At 40.8% G+C, this 25,555-nt stretch overlaps 1 protein-coding gene across 11 annotated transcripts; it reads right to left on the reverse strand.

The window, feature by feature from the left end:
• Nucleotides 1–2,802: 2,802 nt before the first annotated feature.
• usp25 (ubiquitin specific peptidase 25) lies at nt 2,803–24,727 on the reverse strand. 11 transcript variants are annotated; one of them, XM_017041889.2, is made up of 26 exons: nt 24,483–24,727; nt 20,777–20,854; nt 20,548–20,692; nt 20,269–20,392; nt 19,633–19,795; nt 18,546–18,632; nt 17,996–18,133; nt 17,093–17,166; nt 16,528–16,601; nt 15,744–15,895; nt 14,671–14,798; nt 14,278–14,373; nt 14,010–14,174; nt 13,360–13,598; nt 13,142–13,212; nt 12,831–13,059; nt 12,420–12,683; nt 12,165–12,307; nt 11,355–11,528; nt 10,035–10,130; nt 9,315–9,493; nt 8,108–8,186; nt 7,916–7,995; nt 7,522–7,645; nt 5,698–5,890; nt 2,803–3,681 (listed from the first exon to the last, which is right to left on the reverse strand). In XM_017041889.2, the coding sequence occupies exons 1-26, from the start codon at nt 24,522–24,524 to the stop codon at nt 3,509–3,511; spliced, it is 3,510 nt and encodes a 1,169-aa protein (XP_016897378.1). In that variant the 5' UTR covers nt 24,525–24,727; the 3' UTR covers nt 2,803–3,508. The 11 variants fall into 11 exon arrangements, with proteins under 11 accessions (XP_016897378.1, XP_016897376.1, XP_016897374.1 ...); XM_017041887.2 differs by having other exon boundaries at nt 17,996–18,151; XM_017041885.2 differs by having other exon boundaries at nt 17,093–17,169; nt 17,996–18,151.
• Nucleotides 24,728–25,555: the final 828 nt, after the last annotated feature.

Below are 25,555 nucleotides of genomic sequence, written 5' to 3' on the forward strand. Positions count from 1 at the left end.
GCTCCACAGATGGACGACATCAAGACAACGTGTGACAGAGAGTTTGGACGTACAGACAAAGACGGGAAAGAAAGTCTTGGCTGAGAGGTTTGACAAAAGTCACAGACTGTAAAGCTGTCCAGAGAATGGAAGGATTGAAAACATAACAATAGGCCTGTGTTGTCAGAGAGCAGCGTTGTTGAGTAGAAACACATGTCTGTGGATAATGTAAAGAAAAAGGCAGAGTGAAAACAACCGTCCATATTTGGTTCTGTCAATTTTGCTGATTTAAAACATGTGGTTAACTCAAGGCCCGTGGGCCAAATGCGGCCCACCGTGTCAAGAAGAAACGTCTTCAACCTGCTCTGTCCAGTTGCCCTCGATGTAACTATTTTTGGAAAGTCTATGCTGCTGAGTTTCTTAACGACACTACAGACAACAGCATTGTCCAAATATCGTGTATATCACAAATACAGTGAGACAGCCGCTCACATCTACCTCACATACTTTTCGGCCACTCCTGACTTTCTTATACAGCAGCAAGGATCCATCTCTAACACCATAACAATACATTGACATTTATTTTTGATCTGCTCCTCTATCAAAAATATCTAAAAAAATATATTTGACTCATAACCTTCAAGGTTTGCATTTTAATATTTGAGGATTTGATTATTATATTTGACTGTAAAAGGCAAGCGCTTAGCCAAATGACTGACGGCGTGAAAAATGACTAGGTCCACTAGAGGTGACATTAAATTATAATTTACCTGTAACAATGCTGATTTTAAACATTCTTTTCCATCAGCGTTTGAATATTGTTTACATACTGCAGTATATTAAGCACTCAGTTTTCATCAGTGAGGTCTTTCAGCTTTAAACATGACCGTTTGTCACTCTGGTCCGTGTGGTTCTGGACCTCTGCTTAGATAAGATTTCTCTGTGTTTCCTGTATCTATCACTTCTGTTTGTAGTGAATTATGCTGCCGGAAATTAACAACTCTTCAGGAAATCAGCACAGAATTTATTATTAAACACCTATTTCAAAACAGACAAAATGGTGTCTGACTCTATATTTTTTATTATTTTGGGAGGTTTTCTCGGGCCACATGCTGTGTGCTTTGGAGTCGGTGTTGTTGATGAAAGCCTGGATCTAATTAACTTCAGGATATGAGCGGAGTTATCGCAGCAGGGGAATGTTGATGAGGAGTATGAGAGTAGAGCATCACTTCACTGTCACAACAAACTTTACCGTAGGTGGACAAAGAACAAAACTGCTGCCCTTTTACCTAGGATCTGGTATCAACCATAGTGACATTTGACCCTGAAGACTTCAGCCAACCAATGAGTAGATCATGGTCAAAAATATCAAAAATGTTTATAAACAGCTGCACTTTCATTAATGTTGGTTTAGATATTTTTACCTCAGTGAGCCGAGGTTAAATGGCGCAACTTCCAGGGCCCCAGCGCACATTTGCTGCTGGAACTAAACCCAAAACCATTGGGTGTGGAACTATTATTTATTTACTAATAATTTGTTTTCTTTTGTTCAACAGTGACAGGCAGAGTGATTACTCTTCCACCAGATGGCAGCAAATGGCTAAAAATAGAGCATCAGAGCTGCTGAGAATCTTGGTCTCTTTCTTAAATTCCTGCGCATATATCAGTACTGTGTTCAACTAAACCGGCTTGAATTTTTTAGTAGGTAAGTAAATTAAAATTCGAAGATCAATATATTTCATTACATGATCAAATTCTGTAAAGTTGATAATGTATAGCGGAGGAGACATAAGCATTTATTTGTCAAAATAAAATTCCATACAGATGTAAAGTAAAGCCAAAAACATCGAAACAAAACTATCTTCCCTTTTTGTGTCTAGTACCAAATGATCCACGGCTCGGTACTGGTCCCAGGCTCGGTGATTGGGGAGCCCTGCACTTACAGATTAGTTTACTTTTGTATGATGATTAAATGTGTACAATAACCCTCCAATGAGGGATCACAGAAGCTGCACCAACTAAATTAACCAAAGCCAACTCAACGCTTCAAACAACACTGAAAAGTGTAAACATACTACTGTACTTGTGTGTCAAGATTTAGATTTTACAATTCAACCATTTATACTTTCCACAGATTTTTTTTATATATATAGTTTACCATTTACTGTACTGTACACACCTGAGAGGCAGGTAATTCCTGGGGTTTACTGTTTCATAATTGAGCCTCTATTTGTACATTTAAACAAACTAGCGTAGCAGAATGGTCTGTGCTCTGTCACATCGGCCTCTGTTCTGTTACCATTTCCTCTTCTGCTAGTTCTGTATTTTTGCAGGTATGCTCAACTAGCGTCTGCTGTAGGTCTTTTTCTAATTGCTTGTTAGCACGGCATGTCCCCAGGAGAACACTCTGTGCTGACAGACAGCTGCCAGTTTGTAGTATGTCCTTAACGTGAACTTTCTATTTCAGCGTTCCTGACTGAAAGTCTTTCTCCTGACATTTAAGGAGTTGGTAAATAATATTTGCTGCAATGTTCTGCATTTTATACAATATGTGACTAATTGTCTGATTAAAAAAATGAAGCAATGCCTACGACCTGGATGAGGGCAACTGACGCCAACAAAATACACACGTCTGTTGCCCCTTCGTCACAACAACCTGCAGATGAATCTATTTCTCCGGACATACGATTCTGCTTACAGTCGCTTCTTGTTTCTCTTAAAGGAAATTTGAGTGAGACATTGATTTTTTTTGTCCTTATGGTTATGTTTGAAAATGTTTGAGTGCAAGTGAGGTTAAATACAAATAACGATGAGGCAGAGCAGTTTTATTTGGCCTAAAAGGGCCATAAATAAAATTTTATTCTCTCAATTTATTAACAAGCCACAGGAAGACCATGGCTGTCTACCACAGCACTTAAAACATCTCAGTCTGGCGCAGTCCGAGAAGACACGAGACCCATCTGAGATCCTCCGAGCCGCTGATAGATGAGAAGGCTCTCTTCCTTTCTTCCTTAGAAAAATAAAACAAAACATGGTAATACTGTACCAAAGGGGAGGCAGAGCAGCGGGGGCGGGGGCCTCTTCACGTGGAGAGGGTTGCTTCAGGAGGGGATAAGAGCGTGGTTGGATAAGCTTGAATCAAACGGCAATAACAACAGTCGTGACCTGTGGAAAAAAACCCTCAAACTTTTTCAACAAAGCTGAAGCAGAATGTGCTTAAATATTAACCACTGCAGGATCACCACAGTTCTTTTTCTTCCTTTTAACCCCCTCGGTGTCTCCGCCTGCATTTCCGCCGACAGTTCTGGACTCTCAGCAACCTTCCTCTTTCGTGTCTTGCTTGAAATTAAAACGACATAATAATTATCAAGATAAAACCGGTAGCAGCATAAAGAGTAACAGAATAGTAACAGCAAGAATTGAGTGACCCCTGGATTTATAAGGAAGGCATGGGTTAAGAGAAGTCCATGGATTTCTGCCCAGGGCCGGGCCTGTGAAACGAGAGACGAGCCGGGCCGTCTCTGTGAACTCATCTCTCCTCCGTGGGCACCCTGCCAAGGGCGGCCATGATGCGGCTGAAGCGCTCACACAGCTCCAGAGTGGAGTAGGACGGAACCTTGGGAGGGTCGTGGAAGCTTCTGATCTCCGTCGAACAGTCCAGTAACTTGGGGAGGAAGTCGGTGAGCTTTTCCTGAAGGTTGGCTGTTGGCAGAGACAGAGAGAGATAGTGAAAGGTGAAAAATGACTTCACAACCTCATCAACTGGAAAATATTCGAAGAAGATTATCTCTAAATACGAAGGTAGAAAACACGTCCATCAACATGAACTGACGACTTCTGGGTGATAATGTTGTACTTTCCAGAACATGGGCCTGGGTTTCAGAGAAGACACTCTCTGTGGAATGATTCTGGAATGTTCTGATAAAAACAGAATCTCTTCCACTCCTGTTTTCTTTTCCTCCAAGGAATCATTTAAAAGACAGTGTGTGCATTTTCCCACAGACTGTTACTTAAAGGTTGACCTTATTTGACTCTCTGACTGGGTGGTGTCCGTGCCTGACTCACTGAGGTCACACAATGACAACTGTAAGAGCACATCTCAGGCAGGTTGGAAAATGAAGTAAAACACCTTATAATGTTCAGATGAATATTTGGACCCATTCACCAGCTCTGAACTTTATATGAAAATATTACTAGCATTATTATTTTTGCCGAAAATGAACCCACAGAGTGGGTGTTGTCCTGAAGAGGTCAGTAATATTGGTAACTGACACCAGGGGAATTTTGGAAACATACAGTCTGTGAGAAAATCACAACATACGCAGAGGAGTGGCTTCTCCACAGCATAGCAGTGAACGCTGTGCTGTTTATTTGGACAGAAATGAAAGGTTCAAGGTGGAATTTCAACAGAATTTGATTTTGGTTTTTAACCCATTGCTGTAGAGGACACACATTTTCCACTGCATCAAAGAACACTGGTATTTAGTTTACCGGTAATTTTAACTCGTTGGTTTACAGCATATCTGTACATAAGCGTATCATCTCTAGAAGTTAATTTGTAAAATTTCTAGCAACCTAGATAGAATTTGGATAACAGCAGTAAAGTCAGAAAGTAAAAAATCCTGTGCACAATTGTAAAACAACAATGCCGTTCCCAACACTGTGGAGTGAAAGTGAAAAGTTCTAAATTTCCTCTGGTTCTAACATTGGACCGGACTTCTGTGGATGAGCACAGATGAGAAATCTTCACCAGGTATCATCAAACAAACTCTTATTGGATTTTATAGAGCAGAAGCAAAACCAACCCTGGACTGTGGAGCAGTGGGAAGGTGTTCTGTGGGGGGGGGGGGCAGTCAGTCTTATCTCTCTGACAGACTGATGGATGAGTCCGGATTAGTCAATACCAGGAAAACATTACCTAGCCCACTCTATTGTGCCAACTATCTGTGGAGGAGGGATGACAGTAGGGCTGTTCCTTAAATCTAGTGAAGAGAAGTTTGAACACTTTAGCTTCAAACTTTGTCTAAAAATGGTGAGCTTCTGAATTTGTCGAAACCACTTTGGAAAAAAAACCCGACAACGTCTAAAGAAAACTGCACTCTGAGCCAAGGTCCTCTGCTAATATACAGTAGCGTGGCTACTTAATCAACTTAGCATGTACGTTAGTGATAATGAGATTCTTCAGACTTCTCCTGGTCCCTGTCATGACACTGCGGGCTAAAATTAGCAGTTACAGGGCGGAGCAGGTCCTTAAGACAAACATTTCTCATTAAAAGCAGACTGGCTGTGGGTGGAGGAGATAGTTGAGAACTGATGTGGAAAATATTCATTAGTCCCTAATCATTAAATAATAGAAGCACGGTGATATAGAAGAGTGGGCTCAGGTCAATACACTCAAGAGAATTACTGGTTCAGGTAGGTGTCGGTGGATTTATGGATCACTGCAGAGAGGACGCTGAGGTGGAGCAGACCACACTATATAAAAGGACGGGAGACAATTTAGCCCCCTCCGCTTCCCCTGGTAAACGGTACATCATGATGGTTTGGGGCCAAAATTCCAACAGTGGAAACGGCAACAATTAGTTTCCTCAATTCACAAATGATTTATAATAAGATATAAGATTTGAATGTGTAACAAATCCACATATTGCAGCATTAATTGCGATGATCTGTGGATGAAGTACAATGTGCTGTGCAGGTCGACTCTCGGGGACTTACACTCCATCTCCTGGCCCAGGTAAGAGCACCAGCGGTTCCTCATGTCCTCCACTGCCAACAGGTCTCTCTCTGCGTCGTGAGCCAGCAGCAGGGGGATGCAGGGAACGACCAGCTCATTCATGATCCCCAGGCCCGTCGTCACCTCTGGTTCCTCTCCGGATTCAAACATGGCTGCCGCTTGTTCGTTTAATTTCTTTGGCAGAAAAACAAAAGAAGGGTTTGACATGCCGCGGTAACGTCAGGGGGATTTTGTAAAAGCAGTGAATAATTATCTTAATCAAGCCGTCACTGCTAACGGCCACAGTGACAGTTTGAGCCTCTTCCTGTTAGTCTGCATTTGTTTTAAACCTACATTAGGAGAAGGTGTAATTACCTTTTACTGAGTTCTCATCAAATCAGCCTGAAAAGTTATTATACTGATGCCTAATTGGAGTCACCATGGTTAGTGCTGTGTTGATCAGACCTCAGTGTGGCCAAAAGAAATAAAACTAGACCACCGGCACCTCCCTGCCCCCCTCTGACTTCATGTGGTGTTTCTGCTTCTTACCCCTTTGGGGAGACGGTCCCCATTGTTTATTAAGACAAGGCCATGCTGCCCTCACAGCCTGTAGGCAGAACGATCTTGCAGAGGGAACAATGACGTCAACCTTTCATTCTTATAATTTAGGTACTCCAGAAGAAAAAAAATGTGTCTCTTATTTGTGTTATTTCTAAAGTAGCTTGTAGCGCACACTTTATGATTTTTGATTTTCATATAATTAGCATTTCTTGTACTGTTTTCTTTCTGGTCAAGGTTTTCCCATTTGATGTAACAGATAAATGCTGAACAGCCCAAGTACTAACAGTAATCCTGCTGCCACCGGAGCTTAACAAGGGCCTGATGTTTCATGCGAGTGGATACAAGCTTTTCTTCCACTTCTTGGCTGCAACCACCTTGCTGTCACAGACAAACTCTCTGACCTCCTCTCTCTGAGGTAACGAGCCATTTTTTACCGAGCCAGTTTGGAATCAGGGACCGTGGCTCTGGATTTGCAAAACATCCAAGTACATTAACTATGTCAATGTTAGCAATGTTTTCAATTAAAACAAGAGCTGAAGGTAAACAGCTGAGCGGACGGAGCCAGAAGTTCTGGCCAGAGATCTGAGATGACCAAATGTGATCGTGCTGTGCAGCGCTGAGGTTTGAGGTTAGCTCAGGACACGCTTGTGTCCCATGGTAATGTGTTTACACTCGCAGGCCCTCCTGCTTCCTATTCCCACTCCAGTGATTACATTATAAGCACAATGCTGGTGTAAGGTTACTGAGTGCAGCAGAGAGGGGGCTGCTGAGGATCAGTATGAGGCTGATCAGACCAAAATACCCACAGACCTAACCAATAATACCAGAGTGCAGCCTGGAGCTTGGTGGGAGTGAAATGAAAAGACGCTCACATCACAACGCTGAAAGGATTTTCATCTGTCAGTATCAAATGAAAAATCTTCAGTGGAATCTTTTGTGGGTAGTGAGTGAGCCAATGCAATATCTCAGCAAGAGCAATTTGATTATAGCAGCACAGCTCCGAATTAAAGGGGAAATGTCTGGCTACGGTCGTTTTGCTGAGTCACTTTAGCAGAGAAAGTTTGACAGAGAGGAGAGGGAGTGACCGAGAAGACGACAATGACAACCTCTGGTGCAGACTGTGGGGACAAGAGAGACATTGGTCCACGGCTCACCTCTTCTGTGATCGATTTAAACAGACGTGTGACAAAAGAAGAAGAACACAAGCACTATTTCAAAAGCCATCTGACAAGTTGGCTTTCTGTTTTAGTCACCAACCAACTCACCAGCAGACACTCCCGACGGTAGAACCCAAGCAACTCCTCGCTGTGACCCCTGTACACGCCTTTGGACAGAAGCTCCTTGTTGTATTGATAGGAGTAAATCAGATACATCAGCGCCTCCACATAACTGCAGTGGAAACAACGTCAAGTGACAACTGTTACGCTCAGAAAAAAGAACATCAAAGTTTTACTTTGAAGTTTAAGTGTGAACTACTGAAAAGGAGATGTAAACTCTGTGAACCCGTGGCTGCACAATGACAAAGTTTGGAACTGTGCTGCTGCCCCCTACAGGAGAAACTTCAATATTTACTGGCTGCTATGAAACCTGCATAAGTTAGAGCCAGGAGGTTGTTTGTTCTTTTTTAAGGGGAGCTTGGAAAAAAAGATCTCACTGTACCTCGACTTTTGAAAGAGCTCCATGCCTGTCAGCATGAAGACGGTCGTGTCACGGAAATTCCTGTAGTCCTGATGCCAGATCTGATGAAGACAAGTGGAAATTAATTAAAGTCCCTGAGAAATTCCACCGGCACAACGGCTGGTCCCCAAGCCACGTCACAGCATCGGCTTTAAAGAACAGGTCACCGCTGACCTCATACTCATCCATGTTGACCTCCTCCGGCTTAATTAGGTCCAGTTTGGCACGTGCCACGTTCATAATGCTCTTGCATCTGTGGGGGTGGGAACACAGCAAAAAACGGTTGAGTCACTGACAGTTACTCGGGGAGATGAAACCGTCCACCCTGCCCCTAGGCCTAAACATGGCCCTAATGAAACACTCTTCAGAGCTGAGAGGAGAAGTGAAACGCTCCTCCCGAGGCCCCTATTGAGGCCACATGAACACATAAATCTAATTATCCGGCTCAAAATAGAGGAGAAAGGAGAAATCAATTTTTCACTCATGAATATGGATTGAGGCCAACAAGTGTAGTTGAAAAGTTTTAGGAGACAGTGCGGAGCATTAGGCAGCCTAAGGACATGAGTGCCAGAATACCACTGGGAAGGAATCTTGAAATTCGCCAGCAGCATTAAAAAGATCATTGTTGGGCATGAGTCCCAGGAGATTTGTGTTTAAAAAAAGAAGGAAGACACATCAGGAAGCATTTATAGGTTGAAAGCATTGACCAAATGAAATACATTCTCTGTGTGGAGAGCAGATGAAACGATAATGCCGGAATAGGCCTCTGCTGCCCTCTGCTGGTTAATTTGAGGAGAACACCCTAAACAACAATGACTACTATGAAAAACTGCTGATACTACACAGAATATTCCTCAGGAGTTGAATACAAAAATGATTTTAACTCCTCCTCTAAATGTGCAAAATGTATTAAAACATTTGCAATGCAACATGTATGCCACTGGAAGAAGACACCACTCGGTTATAGGGCTCTGACAGGTCTCCTGCCCGTCATGCAGTTAAACACAAATTAAACTGATTTTCAGCTGTGGCTTGTACATGGTGCAACTTTAGTTCCTGAAATATGATATCTGAAAGATAACATTAAACTAATTAAAACCACAGAATATCTTGGCTTTGAACTGCAATTCACTTTATTTCATTTAAACAGCCTTTTTTGTATGCCTGTATTTGTACAGTGGAATCTCTATGAAAGACTGATTATGTTGCATTAAACTTGTAACGATATTTTGAGCTAAGTTCAGGACAACTGGATCATGTATACTCATATACTCGTATACACACTACTGTAGTACATTTGCCTGTAACAGTACTAATGTTCACTGGAACTGACAGTTCGACTTTAACACAAGTTTGTTGTAGAGTGTGACATTTGAACTACCTCTCATCGAAGGCCAGGTTCCTGTCAGCAAACTGTGTGAGCAGAGTTCTCTCCAGGATCTTTTTAGGAGCTTGGTTTTGAATGAAGTAGACAATGACGTGCTGCAGTCGATAGTCATTCTCGGGGGACGTGTCCTCCTGGGCAAATCTCACAAGGCGCGTATACTCCAGCTTTATGGCCTAAACAGAAACAAGGAAGTGACAGGTCGTGGTTAGAATGGATATGGATCACCTGCAGAGAGGATATTCATGAAAATCACTCTACAGATTACGCACTCAGCCATAACAACAAGATTGTTTTCCCATAAATGCAAACATAAAAAGCACCCTGTCTGTCCAGTGTTCTAGTACAAGTACTGCACTGCACAATTAAACATGGACTGACATTTACCATCTCTAAACATCACTGCCATTACTGAAAAACATTTTCTTTATTTAAGAGTTGACTAAAAGTTTATGAGCACGTCTGTTTTACGTAACAAAATCACAACTGCTTAAGGAAAAGTGTCTTTTTTAATATTTACAGTTAGACAGACTTGTTTGCCAATTAAGAATATAAGCAATATGTAGTACATTATGTAAGAGAGGTTCTGATAACTGAAGATCATAACATATATGAGAAAGAACATACAAGAACATCGATGGTTTGACTGACGTACAGAGAAGAGCAAGGTGGAGGTGAAAAAAGAATGAGGAACAGTGAAGGAGAGATAGGGAATACCTTAAAAAATGCTGCCTCAGGCCCATTCTTTTCATAAATGCTGCTGGATTTGCCAATGGCCATGATTACACCCTGCATGTTGGGGGTCATCATTGCCTGCCCAGGAAGCAGGAACCATGTTAATCAAAACAACAGGTTCTGGGGACAAGGCCAAACCTCTACATCATGTGCTCATGGGCACTACAGTAAAGCCTCCCACAGACAGCGCATGCTAGGTATCACTCAGCAACTCATGCACTGGTTAGGGTGACGAATGAGTCAGAGGAAGCCAGTCCGTTCAATGACACAATGCATAGACCTCACCCATAAAGTGGAAGAAAACCAAAGCAGCCATACAACACCATGTGTGACTGATCAGTGAATGAGCAGGGACGACAGGCTGGAAACATCACATCACTGCAGAGCAGCCGCCACCGATACAACAGCACAAAGTCTGTCCAACACAGACTAGAACTGAAGTCACTGAAGGACAGCTTTAAGCCCATGCACCTTATGTTTTTAACAGCAGTTCTTAATATAAAATTAGTAACTTTCTTTCTACTCCTGTATAAATATGTCTACTTCAATGTGCTCATTGTAATAAGTAAAAAAAAACACTGTTGTTTGTGTAATACTGTGGCATTGGATACAAAGCGATCGCTATGTTTTAACCAACACACAGCAGATCAATGTCAGCTGTCATTAAACTGCATCTGGATCCTGTGCCTGACTCTCTCTGTCTTTCTATGTTTTATGAAAGAACTTTAAATTTGCACACCTCACCACTAACAATAAAATGTACCGATGTAGATGCTAACAACTGCTCGTAAAAACAGAGAGGAAAAATAAAGCTGGAATTTATAGAGGTCTGGTTGGTAAGTTCCAGACCCAGAATCATTTTGGTACTGGTTAACAGTGATCAACCTTACAAAAGTAAAGTGTTTGATATGAAGTGGAAAACAAATGTAAGGTTAATGTCTCTCCATGATTATAATGACAGTCTTGACCTTTGTCAGGTGACAGTAACAGATGTGAATAAACAGTTCTTCGAGGCTAACTCCATTCTGTACCAGGATGCAGACGGGCTTAAGAAACAGACCTAGCACACAAGGGTCAACCAGAACGGCCGTGAAAACAGATCAGTGAGACTGCATTATCTTTAGCCCCAAGCTACTCTTAAAGTCAGTCAGCGTGAAGTGTCAGAATTTGCCAGGTGTGAAAAATCCAGTGTCGTGCAATGTCAATGCGCAATGATGCGTTTGCGTCGTGCATCAAAGAGGAACAGGCGTCTCAGCACATTGGACACAAAAGGAAGAGGAAATTCATTAGACCAAGAGCTACCTCGTCATCATAACCCCCCTCTTCTGACTCAATGACAAATGTCCCCACATTGGGAATGGCCACCTCTACGGTGCGCTGACAAGGGGACTCATCCTCCATGACCAGGTCAGGAGGAGGTGTAGAGGGGCTGCTCACCTGGACCTCAGGCTGAGGGGAAGTAGGATAAGGGACAGACTGTAGAGGGAGAGAGAGTGGACAGATGACACAGGGGAACAGAAAGTGATGGAAAGACAAGGGACGTTATATAAAGTGGAAAACTAAAACTAAAAAAAAAAAAAAAGAATAATTAAACTTACAGTAATAATATAAATTTAAAAAATTGGTTACATGTGTATCCAGCGTTTTAGTCCACTGACTTAAATTATACTGACACCTGCTGGTGATGTCAGGAAGTCTTTTCTATGGAAGCAACACTGTTTTATCAACAAAATGTGATTTCTTTGTTTTGCTGGTTTTATTTTCTGAATACAATTTTCTTTTGACTGGAAAATTTACACTTTTTTGACTCTGTTTTAATGGGAATGTAGGATCATAAACAGGTTATTTAGAAAAATTATGGTAAAATTTCATGACGGAGCTCAAACTTCAGAGATGAACAAAAATAAATCCTAGCTCTGAAGGCACACAGGGAGGGCCAGAAACATTAAATATTTATTTACTGTGATTTAAATCCACTGTCAATTACATTTTGTGTTTTTGTCATTTAAATTTAAAGTGCAATTGCATAGATTTTAAAAGTATTCTGACGGAGGACGTTCCCTAATGATGAGACGATGACATATTTCGACTTGTTATTTTGATTTTACGTACAGCGTTTAACACAGCTTCAGGATTTCTCTCGTCCTGTTCTGCCACAGCTCTGGAGATGGCGCGCTCAGTGTCCTCCTGCAGGTGCTTGGAGTCATTCGTGGGTGACGGCTGCTCCATGTACTCTGGGTCCTGCTGGGGAACTGCTGGGACAAAACAGCAACCACATGAGAGAAATTTTGGATTTTCACATTTTCAAAAATATTATTTACATTGAATATATTAGCCACAACTTTTTGCCCCTTAAAAATGACTGACCTGTGTTTTCTGGAGGGCTGGATCCAACACTCATGGGCTGAGGAGAGGAGGAAGTGGTGGAAGCTGCTGAAGAAGCAGCAGCTGCTGCTGCTGCCGCTGTGGCCAGTGCCAGCTTCTCCTGTTGGTTCTTGCGAGCCTGCATGATGTCCCACTCCTGAACCTCTTTGTCAAAGAGCTCATTGTCCTCCTTCACGTAATGCTTCAGGTCAGGAGGCAGTTTGTCCATGCCACTGAGTATCTGCCCCGTTTCCTTATCAAACTCTTCTGCAAAGAGGACAACACACATATTCAGCAGAGAGTATACTGAGGAGATTCTGCTGGACAAAAAAACCCCTGAAACAAAACACAGGTTGAGGGTCTGACAGGAATCAGTTTGACTCATATCTATGGGTAAAATAGAGTCACCTGTACCTTCTATAAGAAAGGGCTTCTTGTCATTGATGTACATGAGACAGTAGGCACTGGCATTACGGTAGCCTCCAAACGAGTCTCTGACCAGCTCCTCCCAGGACGACTTAGTCACAGAGATATCGTTATACTTCATCCAGCAGCGCTGATGAGGATCATAAATGTAGGCCCAGTAGTGGCCTGCGTTGGCCTGGCCCTCATGGACGAGCACGGCATGAAGCCTATATGGGACCTAGAACACCAAAAGGACTTTTAAACTTGACTTGAGTGGTCAGTTTTGGTGAGAAGTACTGAAAACACGTCTTGTTGCTCACCTGCATCATTGATTTGTCTGAGTACATTAGTTCAATGGTTCTGTGGATTCTGGTTATGCTGCCCTGCAGATCTGGTGGGGAGAGGAGATGACTCGGTTTATTTCTAAGTGCAAATTAAATGCACATTTTGCCAGTGATTAAGGAGAGAGATGGCGACAGAGAAACAACAACAACAACAACAAACATCTGTGTACAGTTTCTGAGGCAGGTGGTCGCACCTCGAGTGTCATTCTCCACTTCACTCCTCCAACGATGCAAACAGCTCTCAAGCACCCTCAGCTCTTCTTCAGTGATGTGTCGTGGGGCAGGGTGCATAGGCAGGTCAGGAGGAAGGCGGGACTGGGTAAAGGGTTTATGTATGGGCACTCTCTGTTGTTGGGCCACAGCAGGAGCTGGGGTGGGACCTGAAGCTGAGCCTGAAGTCTCTAGAGGGGGCAAGGAGTCGTGCTCCACTATGCTACAGATAGAAAACACAGTCAAACTATGAAGACCAGGCACATTTACAAAAATGCCTTGGATCGATGTCCAATTGATTAACACAGTGACAGAAGTGTTAGATTTGTGCACAACAGCAGTGGTTGTTCAGAGAAACAGTGACTCTCAAGTTTAAACAGAGCTCTGTTCAAAGAAAATGTCTTGTTCATTAATGTTGCATGCTTATGGTCTGAAAAGTTATTTTTCTAATAAAAAAGAAGTAACTTAAATCTATCAAAAATAAAACTAAAATGCAGGATATTGTTATTTTCAATTTTTAGATCCAATTTGAAACTACTCAAAAGAATGTATAAGAAATCTATCTATCTATCAAATTGAATCACATTGTGTCTCTATTAAGGAAAACCAAATTTGGGGCCGTTTTTAAATCTACCTTGGTGGGGGCAACTGTTGTCCTGTTGCGCCACCAGGGGGCGTAGACGAGTCGATATCCTCAACTGGAGAAGTGCACACAGGCTTACTAGAGGCAAACTCCATGGCATACTGGAGGACATCTGCCAGAGGAAACCTCTTGGGGCCAGAGCCATAACTCAGATACCTGAGAAAGAGAAAGTGTAAAGAGCAGGGGTTAAAGAGAAGAGAGGGTGTCAAGGAAGAGAGAAACAAGAGAAGGACGAAATGAGAGAAAGATAGAAACGGACCTCTCCAGTCGCTGCTGGAGCAGTGTCAGATGTTCTTTAAGCCTCCTGATCTCCTCCCTCTTGATTCGTGTAACATCTCGGTTTCTGTCCATGTACCTGACAAGGCAGAAACGACAGCAGAGGCATTGGTGTTAAACTTGTTGCACAATGTGCATACCTGACACTTTTGATCATAAACAGAAGATGGAAAAAAAACCACTTACGACTCTCCACCAACTTCAACATTAATCTAAATATCCAGCATTGTACCAAATTATCAACAGATAATTTTTCTTCAACAAGTATTGCTGTTTTACAATGGTATTATATGGAACATTACACATCATACTGCCAATACAGAGTAGACCAGAGAGAGGATTGACTGTGAAGACATCTTCTTATCAGGTGTGTTACCTGTCCATGTAGAGCATGGCAGGAAACTCCAGCTTGTTGTGGATCTTCTCAGGTCGTCCGAGTGCTTGGTTGAATTCAAATCTCGACAGTTCAAAGGTCAACACAGGAGGGAGTTCTGTGAACCAGTGCTAAAAGGAAAATATTACATTACTTATTTTAAGTTACAAAATACAATATGTACATATTACTTTTTCTTTGCTGTATTGGTTCTAATATGACTTGTTTGACAAAGAACAGATTTAGGTGTACTGAGGCTAAAGGAATGTTGAGGAATACTAATGTTGCTTAGTATTCCTCAACATTCCTACAGTGGTCTAAACTGTTGGTGTAACTTGTTTAGTCTAAGGTTTAGTTTAAGGTCACTGCCACTGACTGATATCGAGCACACATTAACCTAAGTCACTGTCTGTAAGGTCACTGCCACTGACTGATATCGAGATGACTAACTCCAACGTCATTTCCACACCACAGAAGAAACTGGAAAACACCTAGTCAGACTTGTCCTCAGAGGGAGTCAGACCAGTCACTCTGTTGCTCATTCAACCCCGTCTGCTCTTACAGCACGTGAGGATCAACACTATGAACTATTAGCAGGCAGTGATTTCAGTCAAAATGCCTAAAAGGACTGATTTTTAAATTGTTTTGTGTCTATAAACCTGCAGGTACATGTACTGGTACACCAAAGACATTGGTGACACTTGTCCATAAACTGATCATAGATCTATTGGTATATTTTACCACCAAGTAAACCAGACTATCATTAGTTACTTGTCAGAAACCATTTTCATTGTAATTCTCAGAAGACTGCTGATTCATGGGACACACTTATCTGACGCACTGATCAAATTCCAAAATTGTTAAATACTGAATGACAGTGAAAATCTATTTGATGTGCAACCCGATTATTTTTTACATTTATAACATTCAAACCATCATTTTATTTTATTATTACAAGTTTCATGTCATTTAAAACATCTTTAGACATGTTGACTTCTCCAGCACAAAACAAACTAACTAAGGATACCAAACATTTACTAAACACTGTAAAACAGTAGTTGAACTTAGACACTGACCTCTTGTCCAGACCTGGCGGAGTTCTCTGCCGAGTGCAGCGACTCGATCTCACCCTCGATCATTGCAGCCTCGAGACACTCGTGGAGATCTTTGAAGCCGTTTACCTGCAGCGGGTACTGTCCAAACATCTCTGTGTTCTCAAATTTTTTACCTGTTCAATCACCAACACACACAGAAACAAATCAGTCACAACTGATGACCTGTCTGAAAGCTAACAACGAGTCTTGATGAATTAATTATTTACATCACTGTCATGTAGAAAAAAAGGTAATAACAATAATATGAATTATTATTATTCTTCTAACGGGGATGCATCACAGTCACTTGAATGAAGTTGATTTTCAGTTGTGCAGCCCACCCACTTAAGCATATCTACTTAATGGATCACAGCACTATGATAAGAACCCCCCTCCTCCATTCATCCAGCCCAAAAAAAGAAGAGGAGAGTAGTAGCTGGCGGACATGTAAATGAGGCATTAAGGTCATTTTATGAGCAGCAGAGTCCACTGGCTCAGCTTTGGTGGCTCTGGGCCAGTGTTGTCATGCATAATAAGTGCAATGTCAATCAGCCGTCAAGGTCTTCCACAATCAATGCAAACCACTCGCCTCTTTTACATCAACCACATCTCATTACGACAAGGTCACCTTTCATTACTCAGAGCAAGAACTTGCTAGCCTTCTGGCTGCTGTAATCAGAGCAACCTAATGCTTAATCTACCCTTAATTCTTCAGGCACCCCACACTTTTTCTCATTATAGGATTTAATTTAACACCTCTTCTCACCTTCCAGGACACCCACAGCTAGGAAGCGACCGTAGAAAAGCTCCACCATAGGGTTCTTTGGTTTTTCACCTTCCCTAAAAACAAAACATTAGCCTTGAGTTTAAGTCAAATGTTATGAGCGTTACACTTGATTTGCTGGCTAGAAGTGTGTAGCATTCTGCTTAATAAACAGAACCAGTTCAGAACAAGAAAAGTTGGTACACTTGACAAAAAAACAAACAAAATCAGTCTAGAATTTTAAAAGCGCTTACATGCACTCACGCACAGAAAGCACACATCTAATTGATTTACAATCATCCTTTATTGTAATTGTTGTGTTGATTTTGCAGGTGGAATTATGGTCTATTCTTACTGCAAAAGCTTGAAATCTTGCTCACTGTTGGAAGGCAATAATAATAACAATAATAATAATAAAAAAATACTAATACTAAAACTATACCATTACTACTACTCCCAATAGTAATAATAATAATTATGGGTGTGACATCCACATATTTTCTTAAATCATTCTTTGAATAAATGTTTTTTTTATAAAGTGACTGAATGGGTTGTTGGTTGTAATTACCTGTCTTCCTCAGCCTTAATCTGGAAAGCATCCTCCAGCCAGTCAAGCAGTTTGTGGGTGAACTCGCTGACATCCTGCTGTGGAGCCAGGCACACGTATAAACACGTACAACAAGACCAATTACAGTACAGCGCTTCTAACAAGAGGGGTCACAAAGTCAAACTCCTGGATTAAATGCATTTGAGGCAAGAAAGGTTTAAGGAGTCTAATCAATGTCATGTCTGTCAAGTTCTTATTGTCATTGAGTTTTGGGTGCAAGGCCTAGTGGAGCGGCTCACAGATTGCAGAACTTCAAACAGAACCTAAATGCCCTCGGAGCACTCTCACACAGACATCAATGTCATCCTGTAATTCAGGTCAATGCCTTTCTGACCTTAGTGATACTCAGAGGAATGACATGACTGATGAGTGGAGGGGCCAGAGGGGAGGCCAGGGTTAACCTCCGCAGAGACACTGGCTTCATGCAAATGCTTAGGTGAGCAGAACATTTGACATTTGTGGTCCATTAATATTTCTTGGAAAAGGGAGCATGTGCAGTAAAAATACAAATAAACTAATTCATATTGGAATAATAGGCAGTGACTCACCACTGAATGGATGATATTCTCTAATGTAGCAGAATAACTGTTCTACTGTGATGTACATCACGAAAAGACAATACTGTTGCAGTCTTCCCAAATTCTTTATGTCTGGTTGTATCATTGTCAGTGACTATAAATGTTATTCCTGCTCAGTCCACAACTTATAAACTGTGTTTTATATTTTGGCCCTATTGAGTGATTGTGTTTGACATTACTGATATAGATTAATATGCATTTCAGACAGCTGTTTGGACACATTCAACATTATTTGACTGTTACTTGTTGACTGAAACACACAGTTCAACAGTGTGGAGAGCCTTACCTGCTGTGATTCACTGGACTTGAAGGCATCTTTGAGGATTTCCACTGCTCTCGATGGATCCACATACTTCCGTTTAGAGCCCACCATGAGAGAGAAGAGGTGCCGGAGCTCCTGCATGAAGGGCAGGTTCCTATGCTCCTGGTCACAGTCACATAACTGACATGTGAGTGAAGCATCATCATCATCATCATTCTACCAAAAACCAGATGCTCACAGCAGTCTTCTCGAAGCTAAAGCTACCCTTAAAGTAAGACTGCACTGAGGGGAAAAAAACATTGACAAACTACCCTGTTCATATTGTGATGACTGTGATACAACATTAATATTTCTAATTTGAAATAGTGCATATTTATGTATGCCTGGTTGAGGGATGTGAAGGATTTATGTCACATTGTAAAGCAGGGGAACTTCTTGAGGCTTTCAAGCAGTGAATTAACAATTAAGGACCTGGGTGTTAGCGCTGCTGACCTTGGGCCACGACACACAGATAAATGCTAACTGTTCAGGGGTGAATTCACTGTCCACAACAGGCTAATCAGGAGACTCTCACCTTCTGATTGCGGGGCAGGTCGTGGACTCTGGCTGGTGGAGAGTAGTTGAGCACCAGCCTCTGAAACTCCAGCAGGTTGAACAGAGACTTCAAGACGAAGAGGAGAGAGGAGACGTGTTAACTGTAGTCAAAGGCCTCAACACAAACTGTGCTACAATAGGATAATCAATCTCTTCAAATTAAAACAAAATTTGCTACAAAATCTGCTACAAAATCTGCTACAGAAAGTTTACCAACGTTGAAAACATTGAAAATCAGTTTCTAAAACCAGGAAGCTCAATCTGATAAGACATTTATTACAGTAGCTGGGGAATAATAATTCTTTTTTTCCTCTGTGTGTGTTTGCTCTACACTTGCTTCTAATAAACTGAAGTATTTTTAATCAAGTGCTGTAGTTATCCATAATAACATGAGCACTTTCATGCCTGGCAATTGTAATCTGCAGTAAGCGCTTTAATTTAAAAGCTTGATTATAACATAGTGTCTCATCATTTACATTAACTTGGAATAATGTCATTGTTGCATGTGTCTGTTATATCAAATATCATTTGTCATAATGTCTACAATTAAAATTTTACATGAAATTAAAATGTTTTCTTTCTGTTTTGTTGTGAGGGAATGAAAAGTTGTTTACTTGGGTTCTTGTAAGTGTACTGGAATCAGTTTCAGTCTGGAGCTTCTGATCAGGGTTAGAGGTTAAATGACAAAGACAGAAGCCAGGCCCCATGTGGTCATGTATCCAGTCCATTTGGCATATTTGAACTGGTCACACTTAGTTCAGCCGTGGTCAAGGATTTTAGAGCAGCAATTCCAGTATTTTCCAGCACATTATATTTACACAATTCTTCTATTCACTGCAGGACATTTAATGGCTGATTTCATTATCTAGGAATCCTAAGTATGCTAGTGAGTAATGCTAGAGAGTAATGCTAAGTAATTGGTAGAGTTAAAACTGATACAATCCTCAATTTTACAAACAACAGCAGATTTATGGCAAATGTAACCGTGGAAAAACCCTAAATTTAGACCAGTGTTCTTCACTGACTCTTTGACCACCAGCACGGTCGGCTGCTGTGTTTGCACCCACCTGTATGACAGCACTGAACCAGCAGGTGTTGCCAACATTCTTCAGCCCCACAGGGCAGTTTTCTATCCTCTTCCTATCATGTGGGTTGGGTGAGTCGCTCCATACTTCTGTGTGGGTGCGCTTCAAACTCGCCTTGTTCTCTGCTATGCTGGCCTCCAGAACTCTAATAAAAAAATAGAAGGTGGCAAAATATTTTTGTCTGCCAAAAAAATGTGTTTTATCCATCTTTCTTCAACCCTGGAGCCCTGCTTTAGTGTAACACCTAGAATAATCATTTCCAGTAATCCTGTGCAGTTACAGGGCCGACTTTTCTTATATTGTTTCTTCTTAACTTCTTTATAACTCTATTAAGTTATAAGTAAAATAATTTTTAAAAAGCTGGTTATTATTTGACTTGACCCCGATAGCTACAGCAGGTTGTACTGTTCAAACAATCAGTCCGGGAACAGCTCTCTGGTAACTGTTAGTCAGAGTTAATTTTCTATTTACATCAGTGACTACAATGGAAACTATGCTGACAATGAGCTTATAAATATGTACAGGGATCAGTGTTGCTTTTTTTAAACACTTGGAAAAATGTTTAAAAAAATGCATTTTTAAATAGCCTTTTGTTGTAAGAACTGCAGGGTAAAGAACCTGCTGATGGCCTGCTCCTCATCAGTGATGCCCGTCTCCCTGAACGCACGACTGGACTCCTCCAGGCTGAGAGCGATTGCCCTCTGTAGGTCATCTTTATCATCTCCAGTCAGGTCGATGACATCTAGATCAGGGAGAAATCACAAACACAAACACTGAAAAATCTAAGCTTCTCCTGTATTTTACCATCACTTATATACAGAGAGAGCTAAGAGATTAGTGAGGAAACAACATCATGTAATAACAATAATAAAACTGACAACTAAGTGAGATACTTACTTGTGTCTGCTTGGCTGCCCACACTGATATACCTGTCACTGGCCACTTGGGACGTCTGGTAGTAGGTAGTCTCATCTTGCTGAGGAACCTTGGCGTTCTTCTCAGTCAAGAAAGCTACAGCCTCGGCTAGGTCTCCATTACTCACCTACATTAACAATGCGAATGCTCAGGCTTATTTTGATACCAGACATTTTAGTGTGAGTTTGGTGCAGATCTCTGTTTGGTGTACCTGCAGAGCTTGCTGAAGTAGCTGAACGTCAGTGGTTCCCGTGATCTCCCTCAACTGGTTTAATAGTGTCTGCTGATGCTGTTGACAAAAAAAGGGAAAGGCAGGCAAATGGAATTAGAGCGACATGAAAAAAATGTATTACTATAATTACTGACCCATACCTTATAATTAGGTTTTAACACGCAGAGTGACAGCTGGATAAACTGCCGGTGGTTTAGTAATTTATCAAAGTCTACTGTACTTTTTATTACTATAATTATAATTTCAATGTGTGATGTTTACAGCTGTGTCATTATTTTTATTGCTCTTTGAGAAACTCGATTTCTTTATGGTGTAGAAAAATTCAAAAAATAAACATTATGAATTGGGTGATATTAGTGTTAAGACAATGTGCATTATTGGACCCATGTCATCAATTAATTAAAGTATAATTTATGTGATAATGTGAATAATTAATGAAATCAATAATTAATTAATTAACACATAAATATGTATCTGCAAATATTCATATTTTGGCTTAAAAGGATTTAAGCTGTTCAGGCTTCCACAGTAAACACAACAACCTACATATAAATTGAAGAAATAACTCTTAGTATTTTCTGCTCCTGACAGAGAAAATAGCAGGATTTTGATTCTAATTGTATTGCACAAATAAGAAACAAAAGGAAAATTGTGTTTTGTTTTCTTTTATCTTTCCATTTTCTTACAGATGCCTCGTACACAAGACTTGGGAATTGGTTGCTTGACAATTTTGGTTCTTGATTTCCAACCCTGTCTACATCTCATTTCTTCCCTCCCTTTTAGTATGGTGTCAAAATCAGCTGGACTACTAACAACACACAACCTGCAATGTACAGCCTGAATGAAACTCTATAAATACTGGCCGAGTGCACTTAGTGTCAGCATTGAAGACAGAAGTATTAAGTCCTGAGTGAGAGGAACGTGAGATCGTCAGTGGTTTACACAGGTGCAGCAGGCAACATAAAACCCTACTCCTCCGTCGCAGCCTCCTTTAATGGTTATTTTGATGAACCAAATACTGACTCTAACAAACATTAATGGCAACACTTGACAATTCCAGCTTCAACAGGTGTTTTGCAAGACTTGAGAACAGGGCATGAGAGCAAACATTTAAAAAAAGTCATAAAATCCAGTCGTGACAAGAAACATCACATCTGCCTCCAGGCTGCAGCCACAAACAAATTACACCAGCTTCTATCCAGCTTTATTTTTTTACCTTCTGTGGATTGTAAGCATATAAGCACTGGTTGTAAAGAGACGAGTGAATAAATCCTGAGCAGAGAAGAAACACTTCTAAAAACAACTGTAAAATACCTAATATTTATATTGCGAAAATGTATACCTATAAGTGACTCTTATATTGCTCTAAAATAATCACAATGTAATAAAATATTCTTTTTGTCTTGCTCTCAGTTCTCATCTTGTCTGGTGAGCTTAGAGAAAAGTTCTTAGAGGCATAAAATGAAATAACTGTAGGTCATCTCCATTTCACCAAGTAGAATGATTGATCACCAGACCAACCGTTGTTACAAAAATGTTTAGAAAGATTGAAGAACTGGTTGGTGTAATAGTATTAGTGCTTCTGCTGCAGTCACACCAGAGGTGTTTACCACAGTGAGTTGGAAGTTCACGTTTGACAATGTCATAAACATTTGTTTTTTGTCTTGCCTGTTAAACAGAGGCTGAAGTTATTCACCTAATGACTTGAATTGTTCATTTATATGAACGCCACCATCTTAATGCCTTAGCATCAACATACTTTAGCCCGTAACCTGGAATGACAAGGTGCAGAACAGAATTTTGAAGCTAAGAGGAACCACTACTCTGACATGCCACTGACCAGAGTGACATTCAATATGTAACTTAAAAGAAAAACAAAAAACCTGGAAAACTGCACTGAATGGAAAGAAATACTCTATGTTACAATGTTTTTAAAATACAGCCAACTATTGCTTGTGTCTGTCTGTGGTTTGGAACTCAGAGTGAATCATAGGATTTACCTCATGCAGTCGCAATGTTTCAGCCACTGGAGACAAACAAACAGAGAAGTAACGATGGCCTTTGGTCAGTGTCAAAGCTTAGTGTGAGGGAAATTACACCTGCAGTTGCTCTGAGCCAAGTCAACCAGAAAAAAAACTGTCATTGACATTTACACACAGACACACACATCTCCATGTGACATGTCTGGCACAGCTGTTTGTCACACTGGTCATTAGCCACCAAGTGATACCTTGAGACAAACAACATAAAACATTATTACGGGGCAGTATACAGGAAATGGTACACCTTTTTTGACTATTTTCACAGTATTTTTAATGTGCATGTGCAAGGGTTACAGACAAACATCAAACATCTTTGACTTTAGTAATGACCAGAATTAACCAAACGACATCTGACACATTTTAGTGGGCATCAAGTGTTGAATTCTGTCAAACCATATTATCTAGGATATTATGAAATGCAATCATTTTAATGTGCTTTGAAATAAGGAGCCAACAGTTAAAAATAAGTTAGGAATTTAATTTTGTCTTCTTAAGAAATATTCTTTCCACCAGTTTCTAACTGTGTTCTTAAATTAAATTTACTGACCACTGAAAAACAAAGTAAACCTTCCTAAGGTCACAGTACATGTGACAGGCTGACTTGGATTTCACATAAAACTTTCACTGAAACTTTCAAATGTCATTTTTCTTCAAACAGGTTAAACATAAATGCTAATAAAACCATGTGAACTTCATGACGACATTAAGTGAAATTGAGAGTCCATGCCTTTTGAATCTGAAACAACTTCCAACATTACTGAGTAATTGTAGTGTCATAATAACATGAGACATTATGATACTCGTAAACAAAGTACTAATTCGTTTATTTTTAGACCCACAGTTCAGACATCTTTCCAACGCTTCAACAACGTCAGCCAAGTGGTTAGATAAACATGTGAAGCAATAATGAAGCTAGAGAAACTCAGCAACGCTAGCTACATTTATTGAAAACATTTTACCTAAATAGCTTCAACGTTTTGAACACTACCGTGGCATGACATGAGGCCAGTGAATCCCTGCCCTGGTCCCACCTTTACCGCTGGACACACTTTGTAAACAAAGCTACCTGATATGTGATGAGTAACCCAGAAAGCATGTAACCGCACCAACACTGGCACACTCTCCTTCAAACTGAATATCACCGCACGTTGAAACTGTCAATGTTATGCGCCTCGGGAAAGTCAAAGCCTTTGCGCGGACAAAGGTGTGGAACTGACACTGACTTGAATCTGTCACTGCCACTTGGCCTTGTTTATTTCTACTGACGACACAGTCATCTTGCTACGCTAAAGCTACTGAGCGTCGTCGTGGTTGACAATAACACACGTGAAATGTCAGCTGTGACAACGCCTTAGCAAATGCGTGCCAACTTTACATCGTACCGTTAGCTGCTATTGGCTAACAGCTACCAAAACATTGCACAGCGCTAGATTTCGAAGGCCTAGTACACACTAATGTACTATTTTCAAACGACCTGACGCCGTCATTGACGTATGTGATCCCAGTTTAGCAGCACGACGCAATGAGAACTGAAATTGCTGCAGGTTTAGATATTAGACCATGGAGGAATTCAGATTCTCAAAACTATGCACACATAACAGCCAGGCTAAAGTTAGCTACCCGCCAAGCTCATTTACGTTTACCTTCTGAGAATGCTGCTGGAGGACATTCTGCTCCACGGTCATGGCCGGTTCAAAAGTGAAGTTGAAATGAAATTCAAACCAGAGCGTCCAAACGCACACGGTACCTCACGCCCGAATGATTCAAAATACGGCGCTACGAGGTCCACTCCTTCTTCTGCAACATTATGGGCGCCATAACACAGTGAATACTGCAGGTCGAAGGCAGGCATGAAAACATTGCTCCTCCCTGCCTGAGATGTGGGCTCGACTACTCATGCCTGTCTGTAAGTGGAATTACGTCACGAAATAGATTCGTTCATTCATTTACTCATTCATCCGCTCATTCATCCGCTCGGTGCGCTTCAAAAGGAGTTAAATACAAGTATACACAATTAAACACTTATTTAAAGACGTACAATGCAACAAGGCTGAAAAGCAGCGCGCTGTAAAAAGGGCTCGTTGTTTAGTTGCTGGTCATTATGATTAGCTACAATGTAACGTGTAATTGTGAACTACAATATCTGATGATTTGATTTGTTGCAGCCACAGAGCACATCCTGCGAAAGACCTCACACATGTTTCTAGTGAATTAACAAACACTTACACTTATCAGAAATGTTGGTACATTTAATAATATTTATGGAATTATATAGAAACTAACGCTTTCAAAACGCTCAAAATGTGATGTAATAATAATAATAAGTATTATTATTGTATCATTTCATATTTTGTTGACGATGAAAACAGGCGCAACAGTTTAGCCTCTAAGAGGCGCTATAACAATAAATATTCCAACATTTTCACCCCAGTGCCGCTGATGAGATGTAAAAACAAAGTAAATGTGTCTTTTTCTGAGTAAATACAATCCTTGATTGACGTGATGACACTAGTCAACGCTTAAAAAAGGTGGTGTTTTTTTATGACGCTTTGTTTAAATGTTGGAATTACCGAAATAAATATATTTTATAAAATACAATTCGTGATGTGTCACTGGGGCAAAATCTAGGCCACAATTATTTTTCTATTTAAGTCATGTCTTGTTTTCCGAAAAACTGCGAATATTTTGCGAATATATACTGTATATATATATATAT

Source organism: Cynoglossus semilaevis, chromosome 19 (genome assembly GCF_000523025.1).
Source record: "Cynoglossus semilaevis isolate Cse_v1.0 chromosome 19, Cse_v1.0, whole genome shotgun sequence".
Taxonomy (NCBI): domain Eukaryota; kingdom Metazoa; phylum Chordata; class Actinopteri; order Pleuronectiformes; family Cynoglossidae; genus Cynoglossus; species Cynoglossus semilaevis.